At 58.7% G+C, this 21,023-nt stretch overlaps 2 protein-coding genes across 2 annotated transcripts in view; one reads left to right on the top strand and one right to left on the bottom strand.

The window, feature by feature from the left end:
• Positions 1-14,013, bottom strand: part of LOC138822717 (cullin-associated NEDD8-dissociated protein 2) — a 22,713-nt gene extending 8,700 nt beyond the window's left edge. Inside the window, exons 1-10 of the mRNA XM_070015604.1 lie at positions 13,891-14,013; positions 10,112-10,255; positions 9,085-9,239; positions 8,688-8,811; positions 7,329-7,594; positions 6,230-6,335; positions 5,943-6,085; positions 4,549-4,841; positions 3,574-3,715; positions 1,784-3,286 (exon numbers count right to left, since the gene is read on the bottom strand). Coding sequence (XP_069871705.1) covers positions 1,784-3,286; positions 3,574-3,715; positions 4,549-4,841; positions 5,943-6,085; positions 6,230-6,335; positions 7,329-7,594; positions 8,688-8,811; positions 9,085-9,239; positions 10,112-10,255; positions 13,891-13,958 — 2,944 coding nt within the window. The 5' untranslated portion in view covers positions 13,959-14,013. The remainder of the gene's footprint in view (positions 1-1,783; positions 3,287-3,573; positions 3,716-4,548; positions 4,842-5,942; positions 6,086-6,229; positions 6,336-7,328; positions 7,595-8,687; positions 8,812-9,084; positions 9,240-10,111; positions 10,256-13,890) is intronic.
• LOC138822662 (homeotic protein female sterile-like) overlaps positions 13,995-21,023 on the top strand; it is a 27,204-nt gene continuing 20,175 nt past the window's right edge. The window contains exons 1-5 of the mRNA XM_070015442.1: positions 13,995-14,168; positions 14,242-14,465; positions 16,313-16,410; positions 16,453-16,526; positions 17,784-17,906. Coding sequence (XP_069871543.1) covers positions 13,995-14,168; positions 14,242-14,465; positions 16,313-16,410; positions 16,453-16,526; positions 17,784-17,906 — 693 coding nt within the window. The remainder of the gene's footprint in view (positions 14,169-14,241; positions 14,466-16,312; positions 16,411-16,452; positions 16,527-17,783; positions 17,907-21,023) is intronic.

The raw sequence follows: 21,023 nt of genomic DNA, 5'->3' as shown, positions 1-21,023 counted from the left end.
GCCTCTGAGCTGGCCTGGTGAGAAGGAAATGTGGCAGTGAGCTGAAGGTTGGGTAGAAAATGACAGAAACGTCCTCCACAACCTGTGCGCATGCGGTGAGTGCCGAGGGTCAGCGGCCACCTCTGATCAACCGAGCACCGCCCGTGGGCCTCCGCCACACCCGCGGCAGCCGCAGCCTGCTCCTGCTCCTGCTCCTGCTCCGTACCCAGCGTCCCTCAGTCTTTTTTGTTGTTGTTGTTGTTGGTTGTGGGGCTTGAACTCTGGGCTTGTCCCTCAGCTCTTCAGCTCAAGACGAGCACTCTACCACTTGAGCTACGGCGTCACTTCTGGTTTTCTGGTGGTTTATTGGAGATAGGAGTCTCACGGTCTTTCCTGCCCGGGCTGGCTTTGAACCACGATCTTCAGATCTCAGCTGCCTGAGTATCTAGGATGACAGGCGTGAGCCACCGGCGCCCAGCTGCATCTGTCAGTCTTGAAACACAGCATGTCACCTGCGTTATGTCCACCATTACCCACCTCTCCTACCAGAGTCTGGAGACGCTCCCTGCTGGGGCATTTGCTCACCCCTGCCTGCCTGTCTTCTCTGGGAGGTTTCACACACCCTCTGTGCCCCTCCTGACGGGACACGTCCTCCCCACGCCGTGCACAAGCTGGCTGGAGTGTGCGCCCTGCCCCTCTGCGGCCCAGGCCCCTCAGGAAACCACTTCAGCAGCCTTTGCTGGAGGGCAGTTGTATATTTGCTCCCTGTATCCTCAGGGGACTAGCTCCAGGATACACATCCCAAGGATGACCAAGTCCCTCCTGTGGCATGTCATGTTCTGTAGCATTTGTACAGACGCACAGTCATCCCACGCTCTTTTTTTTTTTTTTTTTGTCGGTCGTGGGGCTTGAACTCTGGGCCTGGGCGCTGTCCCTCAGCACTTCAGCTCAAGGCGAGCATTCTACCACTTGAGCTACAGGGCCACTTCCGGTTTTCTGGTGGTTTATTGGAGATAGGAGTCTCACGGTCTCTCCTGCCCGGGCTGGCTTTGAACCGCCATCCTCAGATCTCAGCCTCCTGAGTAGCTAGGATTACAGGTGTGAGGCACCAGTGCCCGGCTATCCCACGCTCTTTCGGTGGTCTCCAGATGACTGAAAATACCTGGCCCACCAAGAGCTGTGATTTAGGAAAAAAGAGCCAAGTGCTGCTGGCTCATGCCTATAACTCTAGCTACTCAGAAGGTTGAGAGCTGAGGATGCTGGTTTGAAGCCAGCTCACGCAGGAGAGATTCCTATCTCCAGTTAACTACCAAAAAGCTGCAAATGGTTGTGGCTCAAGGAGTAGAATACTACCCTTGATCAATTTTTTTTTTTTTGGGGTCCAGTCGTGGGGCCTGAACTCTGGGCCTGGGCGCTGTCCCTCAGCTCTTCAGCTCAAGGCTAGCGCTCTACCACTTGAGCCACCTTCCCAGCCCCCTTTGATCAAATTTTTAAAAAAGCTCAGGGATAGTAGCATCCAGGCCCTGAGGTCAAGCCCCCAAACCAGCACCAAAAACACAACGACAAAAATGTACTGCACGTGCTGGCCGTCCACGGACGCAGCCCCTGGGCACGAGGGTGGACTGCACTTTCTGCAGGGACACATCAGGTCCTCCTCCCCGGCCCACTGGCAGAGGAGGTCGCACTCCTCTGTGCTCCTCTGCCTCGGTGGACGGGCACGGAGATTCTGGTGCCCAGTGATGTAGCAGCTGACTCGGCATGAGCACCTGGGTGCCCCCCACCACCCACATCTGTGTGCCCTTACCCGTAGCCAGCTGCTTCCGGAAGCGGGGCAGGAGGAAAGGAGGGTTCACGAGCACCAGCTTCCCGATGCACTCGGCCACCACGCTGCGGGTGCCCTCCTCAGCGTCCTCGCAGCGCTGGAAGAGCAGGGCCCAGACGGCCTCGGCGTAGGGCTTCAGGCTGTCAGGCTGGGCGGCCCCCAGGGCCTCCCGGAGCGCCTGCAGCAGTAGGTACTGCCGCCGCGGCTCCGCCCCAATCTGCGCCATCAGGAAGGGCAGGAAGTCGGGCAGGTTGCCGGCACCCACGCGGCCCAGCGCGTACGAGGCCGCGGCCCTCACGTCCTCACTGGGCGACCCCAGGGCATCCAGGAGCACGGTCTTCAGCTCCCGCTGGGGGCCGGGCCCCGCCATCTGGCCCACCTCAGCCAGGGACAAGAATGCCAGCACCTTGACCCCTGTGCTCGAGTGGGGCGACTTGGCGTCGCAGACCAGGCGGCTGGCGGTGCGCGCCGCCTCCTGGGGACAGGCGGCCGACAGCGCGGCCACACACCTGGCCAGGGAGTGGAACACCTGCTTGTGGAGGCCCATCCCGCCGTCCCCGGTCTGGTCATACACGGGCGCCGTGAGCAGGCTGATGAGCTCCGTGTAGTCCATGCAGGGGGGCCGGGTGCCCACCAGGGCCTGCAGGAAGCCCTCGGTGGCGGCCAGCACCCCCGCGGGCAGCAGCGGGGACCGCAGCAGCTTCAGCAGCTCCGTCAGGACTGGGCCGCTGACCTCGGTTAGAGAGGCGGGCTGGGCCTGGGTCACCGTGGCCAGGAAGTCCACGGCCAGCTGAGCCACGTGCATGTCGCTCTCGCTGACCAGAGCCGGCAGCTCGGCCAGCACGGTGCGCACGGCAGGCTGCGGGAGGCTGAGGCCCTGGCTCTGGGCCAGCGCATCCAGGGCGGCCAGGGTCGCCAGCCGCAGTGCCCGCTGGTTCTTGCGCAGGAACGAGGCCAGGATGGGCAGTGCTTCGGCCAGAATGGGCTGCAGGTCAAGCTGCAGTGGGGACCTGGCCACCAGCGTCAGCGCCTTGACCGCGGGCAGGCGGGTGATCTCGTTCCTCAAACGCTCCAGGAAGAGCAGCAGGGTAGGGTCCAGATCATCCCCGAGCCGGTCACCCAGGTGGCCCACCAGGTGGCCCATGCAGGAGATGGCCCGCTCCTTCACCTCCTGGTCCAGGTCCGTGGCACGGAGTCGTGCCAGGATGGCCATGGACATCTCCCCAACGTAGGGCTCCGGGTCCAGCATCCGGGGCCTCTCCAGCGGCCACAGGGTGCGCACCAGCTCCTGCAGCACCAGCAGCGCCTCGGCCGCGATCTTATAGAAAGGGTCGGCGACACAGGCCAGCACCGGTGGCAGGAAGGTGGGCAGGTGTGGGTGGAAGGCCGCAGCTGGCTCCGTGCCCAGCAGCCCTTGCAGAAAGGCCAGGGCATCCATCCGGATGGTGGAGGAGCTGGAGCGGTCAGCCAGGGAGAAGACGATGCCTGCGGGGTGGGTACGAAGGTCAGGGGGCCGTAGACCCGGACTCCAAGCAGCCCTCTGGAAAGCAGGGACCGAGTGTCCTGGGATGACCCAGAGCACTTAACTCTTCCACACAAGCTTCCCAGAGACCACCGCTTGGCGGGAGCCAGGGCAGAGGGAACAGGCTGGGGACTCGCTCAGAACCGGGATCCCCCACGCTGCCACATGGGGGCTCAGCCTAGACAAGGGGCTCAACCCAGGCAGGAATTTGGGTTCTGGAAGAGGCCCAGGGAACAGACATCTAGCCTACCTGACACCAAAACAGGCATGTGCTCAGCCAGGCTCCCGGGGAGGGCGGCCGCCAGCTCGGAGAGAAGGCTGAAGCAGCCCTGGCGGGCCCGGACGCTGCGGTCTTTGAGCTGCCGCTGCAGGGCCTTGATCACCAGAGGCACCTGTGGGCAGGCGAGGCGCGAGCTCAGGGACTGGCCAGGCGTGGGCAGACAGCAGCCTGGCACACGCCCCCGCCCCACCTAGTGCCTGGGAACAGTGCACAGACACGGGAACCTCCTGTATCTACAGGTAGAGACGGAGCGCCAGGGGAAGGTTACCAGCGCCCTCAGGAAGGAGCAGCGGCCTGGCACCTGTCCTCTGCTGCATTCTCCACGAACACCACTGACACCCAGTCTGACTGGGTCAAGGTAACAGAAAACAGGCCGTTTAGAGCCACCCAACACAAACCTGGAGAAGTGTGCCTGTCCCCTCCCCACTCCACTGTCCCCCATATCCCAGGGGACTGAGCTTCATGCTTGGACCAGACACCCAAAGTCACGTGACACCTGCCTGTCCCAGACGCAGCCCATCAGCCAGATCTTACCAGGCAAGCTAAAAGCCACTTCTCCGGCCTGACCGTTGCTCTCAGCCCCTCTGCTGCCACTGGGCCCAAGGCACCGTCTCCTGCCATCGGGACAGCCACACCATTCCCCATCCCCCCGCGGCCTCGGTTACTACTGCTCCCACCTAGCAGCTGGAGTGAGCTGGCGTGACGTGAACAGGACCTGGCCATCGCGGCCCATAGCCTTCCTGGCTCTTAGAATAACACGAAGTCCTTACCCCTTCCAGAAGCCCTGTCCAGAGACTGAGCTGTGCGACGGGAGGGGGCTGGGACTCCAGCCAGACTGTCCCCTTGGTGTCCAGGCACGGGCAGTGGATGGAAGGACAGGAGGGTGGGGGATGGAGGTGCGGGGGCAGACCGGAGGGGGCCGGGAGTGGGCACAGGCCAGCTCACCTGGGCCCGCAGCATGTGGCGGTTGCTGCCGGTGCGGGTGGGCTCCTCCACAGCCTCCAGCCACCCCTTGGGGGGCCGCGTCTGTCGTAGCAGCATGATGTACGCCCCGAAGATATCGGCCTTGACGTTCTCCTCCCGGTCCCTGAAGCGCCGGATGAGCACGGGCGCCAGGGTGCAGTGGAAATCAGGCAGCAGGTCGGGCCGCGAGGCGATCAGCGCAGTGAGGCACTTGGCTGCCGCCCGGCGAACCTTCCAACTCATGTCGTCATCGTCACTGTACTCATCCTCACTCTCTGGGGCGGGAAGAAGACACCCGTGGAACCCCCGTGGCCCCGGACGGCTGCCCGCGTGCGGGGAGAAGGGGACCGGCCCAGTGCTTCACCTGTTGGCCAGTATTCACACCCGATAGGAACGGCGGCACCTCGTGCAAAACCTCCTGTGTGCCAAGGCAGAAGCTGCCTGGACCACAAGCCCGAGGCCTGCCCGCGGCCCCCTCTGGTGCCCGCCACACCTGTGTGACTCCAGGCCTCACTGTCCTTGTTTGTCTATTTGGGTGGTTGTGAGGAACATGGAGGAACAAAGCTCAGACACCAGTGGGGGCCCCAAGGTGGCCGCTGTCACAGGCCTTACCCCCTGGACATTCACACCAAAGATAGGGCTGGGAAGGTGGCTCAGTGGTAGAGTGCTTGTCTAGCATGCATGAAAGCCCCGGGTTCGATTCCTCAGTGCCACATACACAGAAAAAGGCCGGAAGTAGTGCTGTGGCTCAAGTAGTAGAGTGCTCACCTTGAGCACAGAGAGGCTCAGGGCCAGTGCCCAGGCCCAGAGTTCAAACCCCAAGTCTGGCAAAAACAAAAACAAAGAAAAACAAAGAGGGCTGGGAAGGTGGCTCAGTGGTAGAGTGCTTGTCTAGCATGCATGAAGCCCTGGGTTCCATTCCTCAGTACCACACACACAGAAAAAGCCAGAAGTGGTGCTGTGGCTCAAGTGGTAGAGTGCTCGCTTGAGCAAAAGCAGCTCAGGAGCAGTGCCCAGGCTTGAGTCCAAGCCCCAGGCCTAGCAAAAACAAACAAACAAAACACAACCAAAGATATCAACCCTTCTAGAAAATAGCTTAATGCGTAGCTTCTCAATACAATTTAGCACATCTCATGTGTGATTTTTGCATTATGGAAACAGCATCTGCGTCGCATCGTTACGGGTTAGTGACAGCAGGGAGAGCGTGCTCAGTGCAGATGCGTGTTTTCAGTGTGTAGCTGGCTGACTGTGGACACAAAGGAGCCACCGTGGAGCTTCCCTCGCTGCGACCACTACAACCACGGAGATGGCATCAAGGCTTTGGCAAGGAGACTCCAGGAAAGCCACGCCCATCCCTGCCCCCCCCCAACCCCAACCTGTCTCGCTGAGCTCGCTGTCGCTGGTCTCCATCTGCTCCTCATCCTCGTCACTGTCGTGGTTATAGTTGGGGTCATGCTTCATGAACTGGAGGCAGAGGCTGGTCACCCTGGGTACGTGGGGGCTCATCTCCTTGGGGCACCTGCGGGGCGGGTTGAGGCACGGGGTGGAACGCGAGGCTGAGTCCCAAGGCCTTACTGTCAGGAAGCCAGCGTTCTGTCCCCCTCCCCAACAACTCCCAAACCACTCTCCAGGCCCCAGCCCCAGCCCCGGCCTTGCCACCCACCTCCGCAGGAAGGCCTCGAAGGCCTGGAGGCAGGACTCCCGGAGCTCGTCATCATCCAGGTTACAGAACTCTGCTACCAGGGGCACCAGGCGGTCCAGGTGGGCCCCTGCAGAGCCAAGGGTCGCTGAAGGGACCAGACCCTCGCAGAGCCCCCGCCCCACGCCCAGCCCGTCTGCACCTCAGCCCTGGCCACTGCAAATCCAACTCAGGCACCACAAGCAGGCCGGCTGGTCACAGACTTCCTGACAGATCCCCATGGCTGGGAGGAATTTACCTGGGACCTAGCACAGCACACAGCAGGCCCTGGTAAGTAGGGAGCGTTCATGACTCTGCCTAATCCCTGCATGGGGTGTGAGCCCCACACAGAAGTGGGGGACAGCGCTGCCTTCACAGGTCTGGTCCTCAGGCATTAAAGGATCTCTGGGACCCTCTCCAGTGGCAGTCTTCTCCGCAGAGCAAGAAACAAGCTGGTCTGAGGACCCCAACATCACCTTCCACACCCCACACTTTCCTGCTCAGCCAACCCTGGACGTGTGCAGGCCTCTCTCCCAAGCCCACCTCCCGAGGGGCATGCTGGGCCCATGGGAGCCACGGTGGGCTAGCTCTGCCCACAATGCCTTGCTCGGAGGCTAGGGCAGACCTGCCGGGCTGTGCTCCCTAAGGAAGACCGAACTGCCAAGGGTGGGGAAATGTGGGGCGCTGGACAAGTCCTGCGCGTTGCCTGTGATCAGGGTTCCAGGGTGTACACAAGAGTCGGAACACAGAGGGCTACACGCCAGTGTGGCCAACTGCGGCACAGCCTCCCCTGTACAGCCTTTAAACACGCAGACCTGGCTCCCAGACTGCTGAAGGAAAACCTGGCCAAGTAGGAGGTAGGACATTTTTGAAGGGCTCAGTGACACGGCTCACAATTACAGCCTTTCCCCCTTGTAGGCCAGCACTAAGGCCAGCTCCCTCCTCCAGACCCACGCAACTCCTCCACGCCCTGCACCCCCTCCCAGCCCCTCACCCTGCCTCCACGCCTTTCACTGTGTGTGCGCTGATGCATGCCCCCCCCCTCCCTCCCACAGCTCTCCTCCCTTTTGGCCCCGTCCCTCACCCAGGCGATGGCCGGCCTGGCGACCCACGCTGCCCAAACACTGGATGAGGGTGCGGACGGCGGTGGGGCTGGCGGGCGCCAGCGGGCCGGGCAGCCGGTCCAGCAGGTGGTCTGCAAGCTCCACGAAGAGGTCGGTGCTGCAGGCGGCTGCCAGGTGGCCGAGCGCCCCCACGGCCCGCTTCCGCACGGCCAGGCGCGGGCTGCTCAGCTGCGGCAGCAGGCAGTGCAGCAGGCTGGCGTGGAAGATGCCCAGCGGGGCGCCCAGCCTGGGGAGCAGAGGGGCACCAGGTGAAGGAGGCAGAGCGGCCAGGCGCTGCCTCCACTCCAGACCTCCTCCTGGAGTTACGACCCGGGATGCTTGGAAAAGGGAAAGATGCCCTCAACGGCGAGGGGGGACTGAGTTATTCCTCAGGGGCAGAGAGCAAAAAGAGAAGGGAGTTAGTCCTCAAGGGCTCAGCCAAGAGCAGGGCCTCCAGCCGGAGCAGACGGCCCGCCCCTCCCACCAAGTCCACCTCCTCACAGTGGCCAGGACCCCGCACCTACTTCCGCCCTGACCACAGGAACCAGGCAGACACAGCCCCCACCACCGCCTCCACACCACACTTTCCATCCCAGCAACAGCCCAGCAGGCCCAGGCCTGTGCTCAGGGGACCCCCAGGGGCGTGGCTATCTCCCAGGCACCCCGAGGGAGCCCATCACCTTCCACGCCCCACTCCTGCGCCCACCCAAGTCCCGCGGAGCCCACCTCCCCCACACCACCCCAGGTCACCACCGGGGCACAGCTCTTCCCCAGCCTGCATCCTCCACAGACAGAGGGGAGCTTGCTCTGGGAGACCTCCGCCTCCCCACGGCGCTCACCTCTCCACACCCGCCCTCCACCTTACAGCCCAGCCCCACAGCACCCGGCACAAGCCCCGAACCCCACATCTGTCGCTGCCTTCTTGCCAGGGTGGTCTTCCCTTCGTGGCCCCCTGCCAGTCCACCATGCCAACTTCCCTTGAAGGCTCTGCTCCAGCAACCACCCCGTCCCCTCCGTGGGGTGGAGGGCTCCCTGGTGCACTTCCATGCAGGTTTACAAGGTGTTCCCATTGGTTCCCACCCCCGCCCCTCCACCATCACTGGCCTTCCCCGCGCGCACGAGCGCGTCCTGCTCCTCCCCGGCTGCTGTACCCACGGCCCATGAGGCCTCCAGAGGTGCAACCAGCTCCGCCCTGGTCTAGCACCTGGTGCTTTACTGAGCCAACCACGCTGCCGTCAGAACCCGTGCCATGGTGCCCATGACATAGCCTTCCGTCTCAGGTTGCTGACCGACAAGGAGCCCGAGCGCAGCACTGCATCGGTCTCTCGGGGACCCCTCACCTGCTCAGCATGTCCGAGAGGATGTCCAGGGCTTCCAGCTGCAAAGCCACATCTTCCTGCTGGGCAATGGCGCTGGTGAGCTGGCCGGTGATCTTCCGGCACACATTGATGGCCAGCCCGGAGCCTGCATGGGGCACAGGTGTGTGCGGTGAGGCTGGGTGTGGGGAAAGGCAGCCTCTGGCCTCGCTGTGTTCCCAGGAGGCCTGGGGATCAGGACCCAGGGCCCCAGCAGCCCACAGACAAACCAGAAGCCTCCTCACGGAGCTGCTGGACTGCCTTATGTACCCCAACTCCTCCTCCCTGCCCACTTCCTTTCCCAACCTCCCTTGCAGAAAGCAGTTTTCTAACCACAAACTGGGATGGGTGACGGAGGCGCCGAGTCCCGGGGCCCGGGTACCTGTGGCCGCAGGGGGCAGCTCCGACAGCACCGTCTTGAGGCCGATGCCCGCGATGTCCCGGAGCTGCTCCTTATCTGACCGCATGTTGGCACACAGGGTGTCCACAATCGTCTCCACCTGGTACTCCTTCACTTTGCTCACCAGAGGGCCCAGGCTGAGGGAAGGAGCATGGGGAAAGGTCCCAAACCTCAGGCTCGGCCTAAGTCAGATGGCCTCTTCACTAGGCGGCCCGGGCGGCTCTCCCTCCCTCCTCCACCCCCCACCCAGCTAGGATTACACTGTGTGCCACCATGCTTGGACCTTGGATCCTGGATCCTCCATCCTCCCACAGGAGCAGCCCTCAAACAACCACTGGCAGCCTGGGGGTTCCTTGGTCCCCACTTCCTCACCCTCCGCATGGGCAACTCCATGTCCCAGGAGTCCACAATGAGTATACAAGTCAAGCTCCGAGCCAGGCTCCAGTGGCTCACATCTATAATCCTAGCTACTTGGGAGGCTGAGAAGGGGGATCCAGGTGGGAGGCCAGCGCTAACAAGAAAGGTCTGCGACACTCCAGTGGGAGTGGTGTCCTGGGCCTGTGACCCCAGCTAGAATGGTTAACCTGAAATAGGCAGATTGCAGTCCAGGTGCACACCCTGAGCATGAGGCAGAACACCAGTGCAGAAAGAGGGGCAGATGTGTGGCACAGGGGCCAGGCCCCTGTCTATCAAGCATGGGGCCCTGAGCTCAAGCCTCAGTGCTCTCCCAGCGTGCCACCCGCTTGAGAAAGTTCCCTTTACTGCCTGTCCTCCTCTTCCCGCCACATCACGTCCCTACTTTCTTCTGGGTTCACCTCCCATGTAAATTGAGCTTCGAGCCCTTGGTTCAGAGTCTGCCTGGGGCAATCCAAGCCGCGCCACTGTCTGATTCTAAGGGGCCCCAAGGCTGCTTAGCGACTCTCTTCTCTTGAGAGCACCTCTGAGGCTGCAACCCCCACACAGGACCGAGGCCCCCGCGGGCGGCTGCCCCGCTGAGGCCGACACGCACCACTTGACAGCCAGGTTCTGCACCTCGCCGTTCTTGTCCTCCAGCAGCCGCAGCAGCATCTTCACCACCTTGCGCTCACTGTCCTCGTCCAGCTGGATGGAGTCTTTCTGCAGCTCTGACATCAGGTCACTGGTGGCCATGAACCTGGGGACGGGGGGGAGGAGATCACCAGCAGCTCCCAGGTCCCGGGAGATGTGCACAGAACCACAGGCCTCCAGAGAGGTACACCGTGATACCAGGATTCAAGAGCATGTGGCTCATGGGGACTGTGGGCAGGGCCGGGCTGGCCCAAGGAGACTCAGGTCTATGGGAGCACAAGTCGACGTAGTCTATGTGTGCCACAGGGTGGCACACTAGGAATACAGAGGACACTGACTAAAAGGCTTTCAGGGTAGGTGGTGTGCAAATGTTGAGCAAATCGCTTTCCTCTCTGCCTGTCTTGTGGGGCTGCGAGGCCCGGCGTGGGTGTCTGTAAATGACAGACACTGTGGCAAATATCATTCACATCTCGCAGCAACAGCAGGCAGGGACACCAGGGCCTGAAACTGAGTCAGGCACGGGCAAGAAACGCCTCTGCCAGACAGGTAGGGGAGGCTGGTCCTGTCTACCTACCGTGGAAAGAGTTAACGCAGAGCTGCTGGCCCTTAGACTAGATGATCTGGGCCTGGGGCCAGTATCAGAACATATCAGAGCTTGCGAGTCTCTGCTGGGCTGCACCCCAAGATCACACATTTCCCACAGGTTCAGCCTCAAGACCACACATTGAAAGCCACTGCGTGGGCCGTGCTGCTGAGCCGCGTGCTTCCCTGGGAGAGCAGCAGCAGCAGGGTACACGTCCCCAGCTGGCCCTGACACAGGGTGGGCACCACATCCAAGGCTTTACCCACCCACCCCGGGCAGGGGATCCTCGTGGCCTGAGCCCAAAAGCCCAATGTCCGTCCCTGGCATTTGAATGCTGTGAAGACCGTGGAAGACAGAAGGGGGCTTGTCGCTGTGTCCAGCCCGCAGATGCACTTCCCAAAATTGAATTAATCATCGATATCTGAACACTAAGAATCGGCATGAGAAGGTGATTTGTAACTTTAGGAAATCTAAGATTTTAATACAACTGGGCTGGTGGCAATAACTGGCAGGAGACGGGTCACAGCTGCCCACTCCTCTGTCCAGTTCACCCGTCTCCAACCAGGCTGGCATTGTCACTTTCTGGCTCCTGCAGGCACCTAAGGGTGAAGGCTCAAGGGGAAAATGGGATGAGGTGGTGAGGAAGGGTAGCAAAGGTGGGCCCACGGCGGTGGCCCCAGAGGAGAACCTGCTTCCCGTGTGCCCTGGGCTCCGGGGCCTCAACTGCGCAAGCTCAGACCTCATGGCCTGGGGCCCCCAGGCAGCCTCTAGCCCTGTACCAGGAGGGCACCTGTGCCTGCCACCACTGCTGATTTTCAGCACTGGGTTAGCATCGAGCTGCTCAGAGAAGGCAAGGAGCCAGGCGAGGTCGGGAGGGAATGGAATGGTTGCCAATGCCTACCTCTGGGTCATGGTAGGGTGATGGAGGTTTGGACTGGAGCTGTTCTGACCTTGTGGGGCAGAGTGGGGCCAGAAAGAGAGGATAGGAAAGGGCAACCGTCAGGCCTTAGAGCCAAATAGCTGTGTCAGAACTCAGAGAAACTTCCAGGAAAAAAGGAAAAAAGACAGTGTGTAAGTGTATATGAGTGTGTGTGTGTGTTTATGGGAGGTATACTTTGGGATAAGAGCTTCATTATCAACTGAATCCATTTTTTTCAGGCAATAAAAGAAGTTTATTTACTGAACTGCTGCATCCCTTCACCCCCCCCCCCACCATGGTGGAGAGGCATAGCCAAAAAGAACTGGATCCATTTTACTAGCTGCTTCCTTCTCTCAGGCCTGTTTTCCCACCTATAAATGGGATGGACATTTTTATTTCTACACCCTCCCCCCAAATCATAGCATCCTTGGGGGTGTCAATACAACAAACGGCTCTTTACATAGAGCGGATGGGAAAACTAGGTTCAGAGAAGTCACACAGCAAATTGGGTGGAGAATCAGCCCAGCAGATGGGTCTCCTGCTTTGTTTTGTTTTCAAAACATGATTCAGAAACTCCTGCAAGACATTTTTGGGTTTGCTGGGGCCTCAGCAACAACAGAGCAAGCAGCCACCTGCCCACAAACCAAACTGGGTGCTTAGGACAGAGCTCCAGGCTTCCTCCACCCTGCCCAGGACCCCATCTGCAGTTACTGCCCTACTCCCTACCCCCAACTCTGGGAACCAGAGACTAGTCTCAGTGTCCACCCAGTGATGTCCTAAAGGCAACTCAGCTGAAACACAGGACCACACGAGGCTTCTGGACAGCTGGTGGATGGGACTCAGCCTCTTGGTATTCAGACTTTAAAAATAGACCCGTTCTCATTGGCTTAGGGTGGTTTTAAGTGTCCTCATGGCAGGGCCTGGCCAAAAGGGCTTCTCAGGCCCTCCTGCTGACAGGACCTGGGTCCTGAGAGACAAGGCCCTCAGCTACAGGCAGACCACATGACTTTGGAAAAGCCAGGGTGCCCCTCTAAGTCCCTGGGAAACAGAACAGCCAGGTACCCTGCAAGCATCCTTGGCATAGTACCTGGTCCCAGGGGTGCTGGAGTTCAGGGGTCCCCAGAGCCCAAAGGGAAGTGCCTGAACTGGCATGGGGACAGCAGGGGACAGGGAAGGCCAAGGTCTGGAGTAAAGAAAGCATGGTGGGGGCTGGGAAGATGGCTCAGTGGTAGAGCGCTTGCCCTCCATGCATGAGACCCTGGGTTCGATTCCTCTGCACCACATAAGCAGAAAAAGCCAGAAGTGGCGCTGTAGCTCAAGTGGTAGAGCGCTAGCCTTGAGCTGAAGAGCTGAGAGACAGCGCCCAGGCCCAGAGTTCAGGCCCCACGACAGACAAAAGGAAAAGAAAAAGAAAAGGCATGGTGGGCAGATCACGAGATGCCCATTTGCTCGGCCAGTTTAGGTGCCCGTCACTACCCCACGTGCATCCTAGCCCTACCTCTCTCTCCCCGGTGTGCTGTGAGCACCAGAAACAGAAGCTAAGGCTCAGCGGGGTGCAGTTATTTGTCCATGGACACACAGCCATCGAGGGTGGGGGAGGCCTCTTAAGGGTGTGAGGTCTGGCTTAAGGGAGGCTTGTAGGGGTGAGAAAGAGCAAGGCGCAAGCTGAGCAGGGGACTCAGAGGCCCCTCGAAGGCCAAGGCCTCGGCCTCTGTACTGGTCTGGCCTGGACTTGGACCCCCGGCCCTCCACTTCCTACCTCTGTGACTGCACCCGGGTCCTTCCCACCTCCGAACCTCAGTTTCCCCATCTGTCAGGTGAGGATAAAAACGACAGCGCGTTCAACAAGGAGGGGGCGTGGCTATATGACTGTTAAGTCCTATTAGCTGGGGAGGGTCCACAACTGGCCATCAGAGGTCGAGGCTGAGCCTCAGTTTCCCCTGGCTGCTCCTGGGTGCTGGGGAGCCGGAGAGGGGGACAGGAGAAAGGCGGTGGGGGGACGGGAAGCCCTCGCCCAGCCCGGCCTGCAAAGCCGGGGCCGAGGCCAGCCGGAGGGGGCGCGGGAGGGAGGGGCGGCCCGGGCGAGGGCCTGCGGGACCGGGAGGGTCCGGGCCGGGGCGGCTTCCACGGGGGAGGGCGGGCGGCGGGGCCGGAGCCGCGGGCAGGCCGGCGTGGGGCCCCGAGGGGCGGGGCGGGGGCCCGGGCTCCCCGGGGAGGGCCCGGGGCAGGCGGCGCGCACCTGAAGTCCTTGTCGCTGGACGTCATCTTCTCCAGCAGGCTGGAGATGTGGAAGGCGGCGGTGCTCATGATGGCTGCGCCGCGGGCCGCCGGGCCGGAGGGAATATGGCGGCGCGGCCTCCCCTCCCCCGCCGCCCCGCCCCCGCGCGCCCCCGCGCCCCCGCCCCCGGCAGGCCCGCGACAGAAATAGCCGCCGGCTCCGGGGGCGTGGCCGTTGGGGGCGTGGCTCCGGTGGGCGTGGTCCTCGAGGGCAGGAGCTCGGGACCCTGGCCGCCCAGAGTAAGAGGGATGCTGAAGGGGGCGTGGTCGTTGGAGGGCGTGGCTCCAATGTGGGCGTGGTCCTCGCGGGCAGGGGCTCGGGACCCTGGCCGCCCAGAGTAAGGGGGATGCTGAAGGGGGCGTGGTCGTTGGGGCGTGGTTCCGGTGTGGGCGTGGTTCTCGTGGGCAGGAGCTCGGGACCCTTGCCGTGGTGGTGGTTGTGGGGGACGAAGGGGGCGTGGTCGATGGGGGCGTGGCTCAAAGGCGTGTCTCTGGGGCCGCTCCTCCTGGAGCACCTCGAAGCTTCTCACCACTCCCGTGGGCCCGCCCTACTTGATGGTGTGGCCGTGGTATCGGAGGCTTAGGTTCGAATCCTAGCACTGCCTCTTCTTTGTAGCCTTGGCCAAGATACTTAACCACGATGAGCCCCAGCTTTTCTCACATGTAGGCACTCAAGTAATCAGAGCTGGGGCTGGGAAGGTGGCTCAGTGGCTGCAGAGTCCCTAAGCATGGCACCAGGAAGAGGGGCCACGATTCTTCGTCCAGGTGTCCTCTCCCGCCTCAATTCCAAACCCCCTCTGCTCACCTGCATGATGGGGGGGGGGTCTAGGAAGGCTTGGGGAGGAGTACAGAAAATACTTTGTATAGAGACCCTGGAACTTCAGAGCTGTACTTAATGACAAGGGACGCAAAATTAATCATTTTTGGAACACCGGTCTGATGGGGGCAGAGATGCTCCAGTCTTTGTGGCAATGTCTAGGATGCTATGGTTCAGATCTGCGGAAGTAGGAACTTCTCCCCTGTTCGTTAAGGCTTGCCTGATGACCCGGGGGCCATCAGCTTATAGAAATACCCTGCATGTGTTGGGAAGAGGATGCATTTTCCAAGTGTAAGAGGTAGGGTCTCTCTACATACCTTCTCTACCAAGCTGCTTAATGTGCTATCAGATTCATAACCAAACTGGAAACTGTCAGGTCTGGAAAGGAGATGGATGTTTGCAGCTTGAAATGAGCAATGTTACAGGCGCTGGTGGCTCACGCCTGTAATCCTAGCTATTCAGGAGGCTGAGATATAAGGATCATGGTTCAAAGCCAGCCTGGACAGAAAAGTCCAGGCTTATCTCTAAGTAACCACCAGAAAACCAGAAGTAGCACAGTGGTTCAAGTGCTTGCCTTGAGCTGAAGAGCACAGGGAAAGCGCCCAGCCTAGAGTTCAAGCCCCATGACAAGAAAGAAAGAAAGAAAGAAAGAAAGAAAGAAAGAAAGAAAGAAAGAAAGAGAGAGAGAGAGAGAGAGAGAGAGAGAGAGAGAGAGAGAGAGAGGGAGGGAGGGAGGAAGAAAGAAAGGGAGGAAGGAAGGAAAGAAAGAAAAAGAAAGAATTGAGCAATGTTGGAGGTGAACAAGGCAGGCAGGTGTCTGAGCATGGGTGGCCAAGGCCTGTGGGAAGGTCAAAGGTCAGAGTGATTGTCCCCTCAGGCAGTTTCTAAAAGAGCAAGGCTGTCTGCCTGACACTGGGACACAGAGGTGACCTGCTTAGAGGAATGCTTAAGAACAGCTGCTTTCCAGCTGAGTGTGAGTCCAGCTGTGAGATCTTTGGTAAGTGACTAAGCTGTCTGAGCCTCAGTTTCCACCTCTGTAAGTTGGAACCGATAGTAGCCACCTTGTGAGGTAACACCCTAGCAGAAAAGCTAGAGCCTGGCCAGCGCGGCCGTGGATGGAGTTATTTGTTACTTTTTTTTTGGTCAGCCGTGGGGCTTGAACTCTGGGCCTGGGCGCTGTCCCTCAGCTCTTCAGCTCAAGGCGAGCGCTCTACCACTTGAGCTACAGCGCCACTTCCGGTTTTCTGGTGGTTTATTGGAGATAGGAGTCTCACGGTCTCTCCTGCCCGGGCTGGCTTTGAACCGCGATCCTCAGATCTCAGCCTCCTGAGTAGCTAGGATTACAGGCGTGAGCTACCAGCGCCCGGCTATTTGTTACTTTTATCTTCACATCTAGGAGGGGAGAGATGTGATGACCAACAGCAACCACACAGTGCAGGATGTACCACAGTGCAGGATGGAGCACTGACTGTGATGGATCATTTCAGGTGTCAACTCGACTGGGCTAAGGGATGTCCAGGAGGCTGGTAAAATATCTCTTTGAGTGTGTCTGTGAGGGTGTCCACAGAAGAGACCGGCATTTGACTCAGTGGGCAGACAAAAGCAGACTGCCCGCACCAATGCTGGTGGGCAACATCCAAGATATGGAGGAGCCAGAAGAAAGAGGTGTGGGGGTTATGAGTCTGTGTCCCGCTGCTTTGCCCTTAGATATCGCTGCTCTTGGCTTCCTGGCCTTCAGTCAGCTGACTGTGGGACTCAGCCTTAACCATGATGATCTTTCTGTATGTTTCTCTATCTTACTGGTTCTGTTTCTCTGCAGAAGTCTGGCTCATAGAGGGGCACATATATAGAAATCCATGGAAGGGGGAAGCAGGAGGCTGGGGTTGTCGGGGGAGGGAGTGTGGAGGGCTAAGACATTCTCTTAGCACGGAAGTAGGCACCCAGTGTCCTGGGCACACACACTCATACTCGCCTCTTCACACTCAGGCTTCCGTTGCTGGGTGTCCTGTACCTGCCTGTCACACCCACGGGACAGGTATGTCCTGGGACATCTGCCCAGACTGAGCCCAAACACAACCCCACCAGCACGGAAGACACTTCCCAGCGTTTCTGGAAGAGTCTAAGGCTGGAAAGTGTCCCTGCCACCCACAAGTAAGCCCTTTCCACACACTTGGGGCTCTTTCTGTTTATTATTTTATTTTATTTTATTTTATTTTATTTTTTTTTTTTTTTTTTTTGCCAGTACTGGGGCCTGGACTAAGTGCCTGGGCACTGTCCCTGAGCCTCTTTTGCTCAAGGCTAGCACTCGACCACTTGAGCCACAGCACCACTTCTGGCTTCTTCTGTTTATGTGGTACTGAGTTCTTCATGCATGCTAGGCAAGCACTCTACCACTGTGCCACATTCCCAGCCCTCGGGGTCCTTTTGTAGTGCTAGCCCTGAGGCTTGAACTCAGGGTCTTGGCACTATCCCTTAGCTTTATTTCTCAAGGCTGGTGCTCAACTACTTGAACCACAGCTCCATGTCTGGCTTTTTTCTGGTTAATTGGAGATAAGAGTCTCAAGGACTTAGCTGCCTGGACTGGCTGTGAACCAAGAGCCTCAGATCTCAGCCTCCTGTATAGCTGGGGTTACAGGTGTGAGCCCCCACTTCTATCAGAGAAGCTCCGGAGAGTCTTTAAGACCTTCTCTTGATCTTCCTCCCTCCCCTTCTTCCTCCCTGCCTCACTCCCTCCATTCTATTTCCATTCCTCCTTCTGCCCCTTCCTGTGTTTTTTTCATGAAGATCAAGAATCTACACTTGCCTTCTGGGGCTGGGACTCAAACCCAGGGCAGAGCACTGGACGTGCACCTGTCCCTAGGCTACATCCTAGCCCCTCCTAGCCCCTCCGACCTCCTTATTCTCAGATGGTCGGTGATCTTCCCTGGAAAGAAATTGTTCTAACAGATCCAACAACTACAGGAGGGAGCGCCACGCTGGAGCGCCCACAGCTGGAGCCCCGGAACCTTCCCCACCTCGGCTCCTGTGGTGTCTGACAGCCATGTGCTTCCCGGCTGGGTTCAAGCAGGGAGGGGAACCGCAGTCCGGAGGCTTCCGCAGAGCCGCTCAGCGTCTCTGACACTGTGGAAGACTTGGATTATGAGACCTTCAGAAGACGGACGGTGAGGAAACCCTCCCAGCTCTCCCCGCTCCCGCCGCTGCTTCTCCTCCACCTTTCATTGCTCCAAAACAAATCCACACGTGGCGTCACGTCACCAGTCAGCACACAACTGTCCTGTCATTGTCAAGCCTGACACACATAACAGGAATTCCTCAAGTGATTTGCTAGTCAGTCCAGATGCAAATTCCCCAGACTGAGTCAAAGATGTCTTACAGGCCGGGTGCTGGTGGCTCACTCTGCTGGTCCTAGCTCCTCAGCAGAGGAGATCTGAGGATTGTGGTCTGAAGCCAGCCCCAGCAAGAAAGGCTGTGAGACTCTCATCTCCAATCACACACACACACACACACACACACACACACACACACACACACACACACACACACACACACACACTCACTCACACACACACACACACACACACACACACACACACACACACACACACACACACACCCTGGAAGTAGAGATTTGGTTCAGATGGTACCGGAGTTCAAACCTCAAGACAGGCAAAAAAAGAAGAAGGAAAGAAAGAAAGAAAGAAAGAAAGAGAGAGAGAGAGATGAGGAAGGAAGGAAGGAAGGAAGGAAGAGAGAGAGAGGAAGGAAGGAAGGAAAGAAGAGAGGGAGGGAGGAAGGGAGGGAGAGAGGGAGGGAGGGAGAGAGGAAAGGAGGGAAGGAAGGATGAAGAGAGGGAAAGAGGGAGGGAGGCGGAGGGAGGGAGGGAGGGAAGATGCCTTATAGGATCCCAGAAGGCTCTTGAATTTCCTCTTCCCTGCCATCTCTGACCCAGCTCAGCCATTCTGCAGGGGAGAGGCTGTCTCCTCCCCTCCCCCCTCCCCCCCCACACCACGACCCCCCCCCCAGCACAGCTTTTGTCCCAGTGTTTCTGCCTAAACCTTTCTGTCCACAAGGGCATTTCCTAAACATTATTCATCCTGAGCATTCCTCCAGAAACACCTGCATTTTAACTTAGTACCTAAGTTTTAATATGATACACTAATAATATTTATAATTTAAAATGTGATGTAGTAAGTTTTCTGTTCTGTTGCTTTTCCTCTGGCCCTGGGAATCAAACCCTTGGGCTTCACACATGCTGGGCAAGGACTTTCCCGTTGATCCATGCCCTCAGCCCTGTTTGCTTTTTGAGACAGGGTCTCTAGATAGCTCAGACTGGCCTCTAACTCATAATCTTCCTGCTTCAGCCTCCTAACTTTTCCTGTATCTCCTTTCTTTGCAGAACTGGGTATTGAACTACTGAGCTGGATCTTCAGCCTTAACTTTTTTTTAAGCTCATATCCTATTTCAAATGACTAGTTTCAGGTTGAACACCAATGGCTCACTTATATTTCTAGCTATCTGGGAAGCGGAGATCAGGAGGATCATAGTTGGAAGCCAGCCAAGACAGAATATTCATAAGTCCCAACCAATAGGTAGGCGCAGCGGCACACGCTAGTGGGAGGCTGCGCGGTTCATCACGCAGATGCCGATGTCTCGCAGAGATGGACTGTCCACAAGCACCCCCCCAAGGAGAGGCCAGGCACCTCATACTGCTCATACAGGGAAACTGAGGCCGAGCTGGCTAACCATTGTTTGCAGGGCACGTGTGCTTGCTGAGTCAGGTGTCTGGTGGACAGTTCTGGAATGCAGGAAGCTGGATACCATACTGAGCTGCTGAGCTGGCTCCCTGAGGCTGGCAGCTGTGCCCCAGCATGGGGGAGCTGTCCCATGAGTCACACACACACACACACACACACACACACACACACACACACACACACACACACACGGCTGGAAGGTCACCTGAGGGTGTCTCAGAGCTGCAGGTCTATCCTGACCTTTGACATCTGCCACAGGAAGAGGTAGGAAATGCCCTAAGGTGTACATCTGTCAGACAATGAGGTGCGAAGCAGAGAGGGAAACTGAGGCTCGGAGAGAAGAGGGTGCCTTACACTGGAAGCAGGACGTTCACAGAAGGTAGTCTAGAAGCTTCTTAATGAAAAGAAGCATCTAGTTCCCAGCCACCAGTGGCAGGCAGAGAAGGGTCTATAAGATACAGCTCGTGGACCCCCCGCCCAGAACTTTTGTCTCTCAGTAGGGCTGGGCTTCCAGATGATTCTGTGGGTGCTGGCCTTGGAACGTGTTATTAGAATACTTTTTACCTTCTTTGGTCTTGTTTTCTTTTCTTTTGTTACACAGACTCACGATGTACCCCAGCCTGGGCCTTGAACTTGCAACCTTCCTCCTTTAGCCTCCCGAGTGCTGGAATTATAGACACGAGTCACCATTCCTGACTCAAGAATAACTAACTTTATTCAATTGTCTTTCACCGGCTTACGTCTTCACATTTCTCCCTCCATACCAGCAGGGACAGAGGGCTTTGTGTCCGTCCGGTTCTATTGCATTTCTTTCTTTTTTTTTTGTTTTTGTTTTTTGCAAGGTAGGGATTTTTGTGTGTGCTGGGTTGAGCTCAAAGCTGACGCCCAGGCTCCCCCCTCTAGCCTCCCCTCCCCCTCCCCCCTTCCGTGTCCGGGCTGCTGCCTTGGACAGTGCACCTGGAGCCAGCTGCGACCCTGTCCCTGGTCCCCGGCTCTGCAGCGTCTCCTCCCACCAGATGTCTGCCCTCACACTTCCTCACAGCCCCTCACAGCCGGGGCGACCCCACCGGCTGTCTCTGTCTCGCTGTCTCGGGATAATGGGCTCTGTGCTCTGGCTTCTGAGAAGAGGCTAGCACGGGCCTGGCTGCCTGCGGGAGCGGACTAGGTGGGGGTGGAGCGGGAGTGGGGGGTCCTGGTGAAGCGGTGGGCGGCCAGTGGGGTGGCCGTGGAGGATCTTCAAAATAGATCAAAGGAGGCCCAACAGAACGTTCCAGATGGGTAGGATATGCCCAGAAGATAGGAGAATGGAGTCAAGGATGAGTGTCTTGGGCCTGCCTGAGTTTAGGTTCTGGATGACTGACTCTTCTTTCCAGGAAGACTTCCAGAGATTTCCTGCTCCTGTTCTCAAAAGCCAGGTGTGCCTGTTCTGCAGCTTGGATGATTAAGGAGGGAGCAAAAGGCAGAAGGAGTTGCAGCTGGGAAGGGAGGGAGGGAGGGCGGGAGGGAGGGAAGGGTCACCCAGAA

This window comes from Dipodomys merriami, unplaced genomic scaffold (genome assembly GCF_024711535.1).
Source record: "Dipodomys merriami isolate MVZ:Mamm:240054 unplaced genomic scaffold, mDipMer1.0.p SCAF_114, whole genome shotgun sequence".
Lineage (NCBI taxonomy): Eukaryota > Metazoa > Chordata > Mammalia > Rodentia > Heteromyidae > Dipodomys > Dipodomys merriami.
Note: the sequence above shows the minus strand (reverse complement) of the source record. Positions and strands in the feature narration are given on the sequence as shown.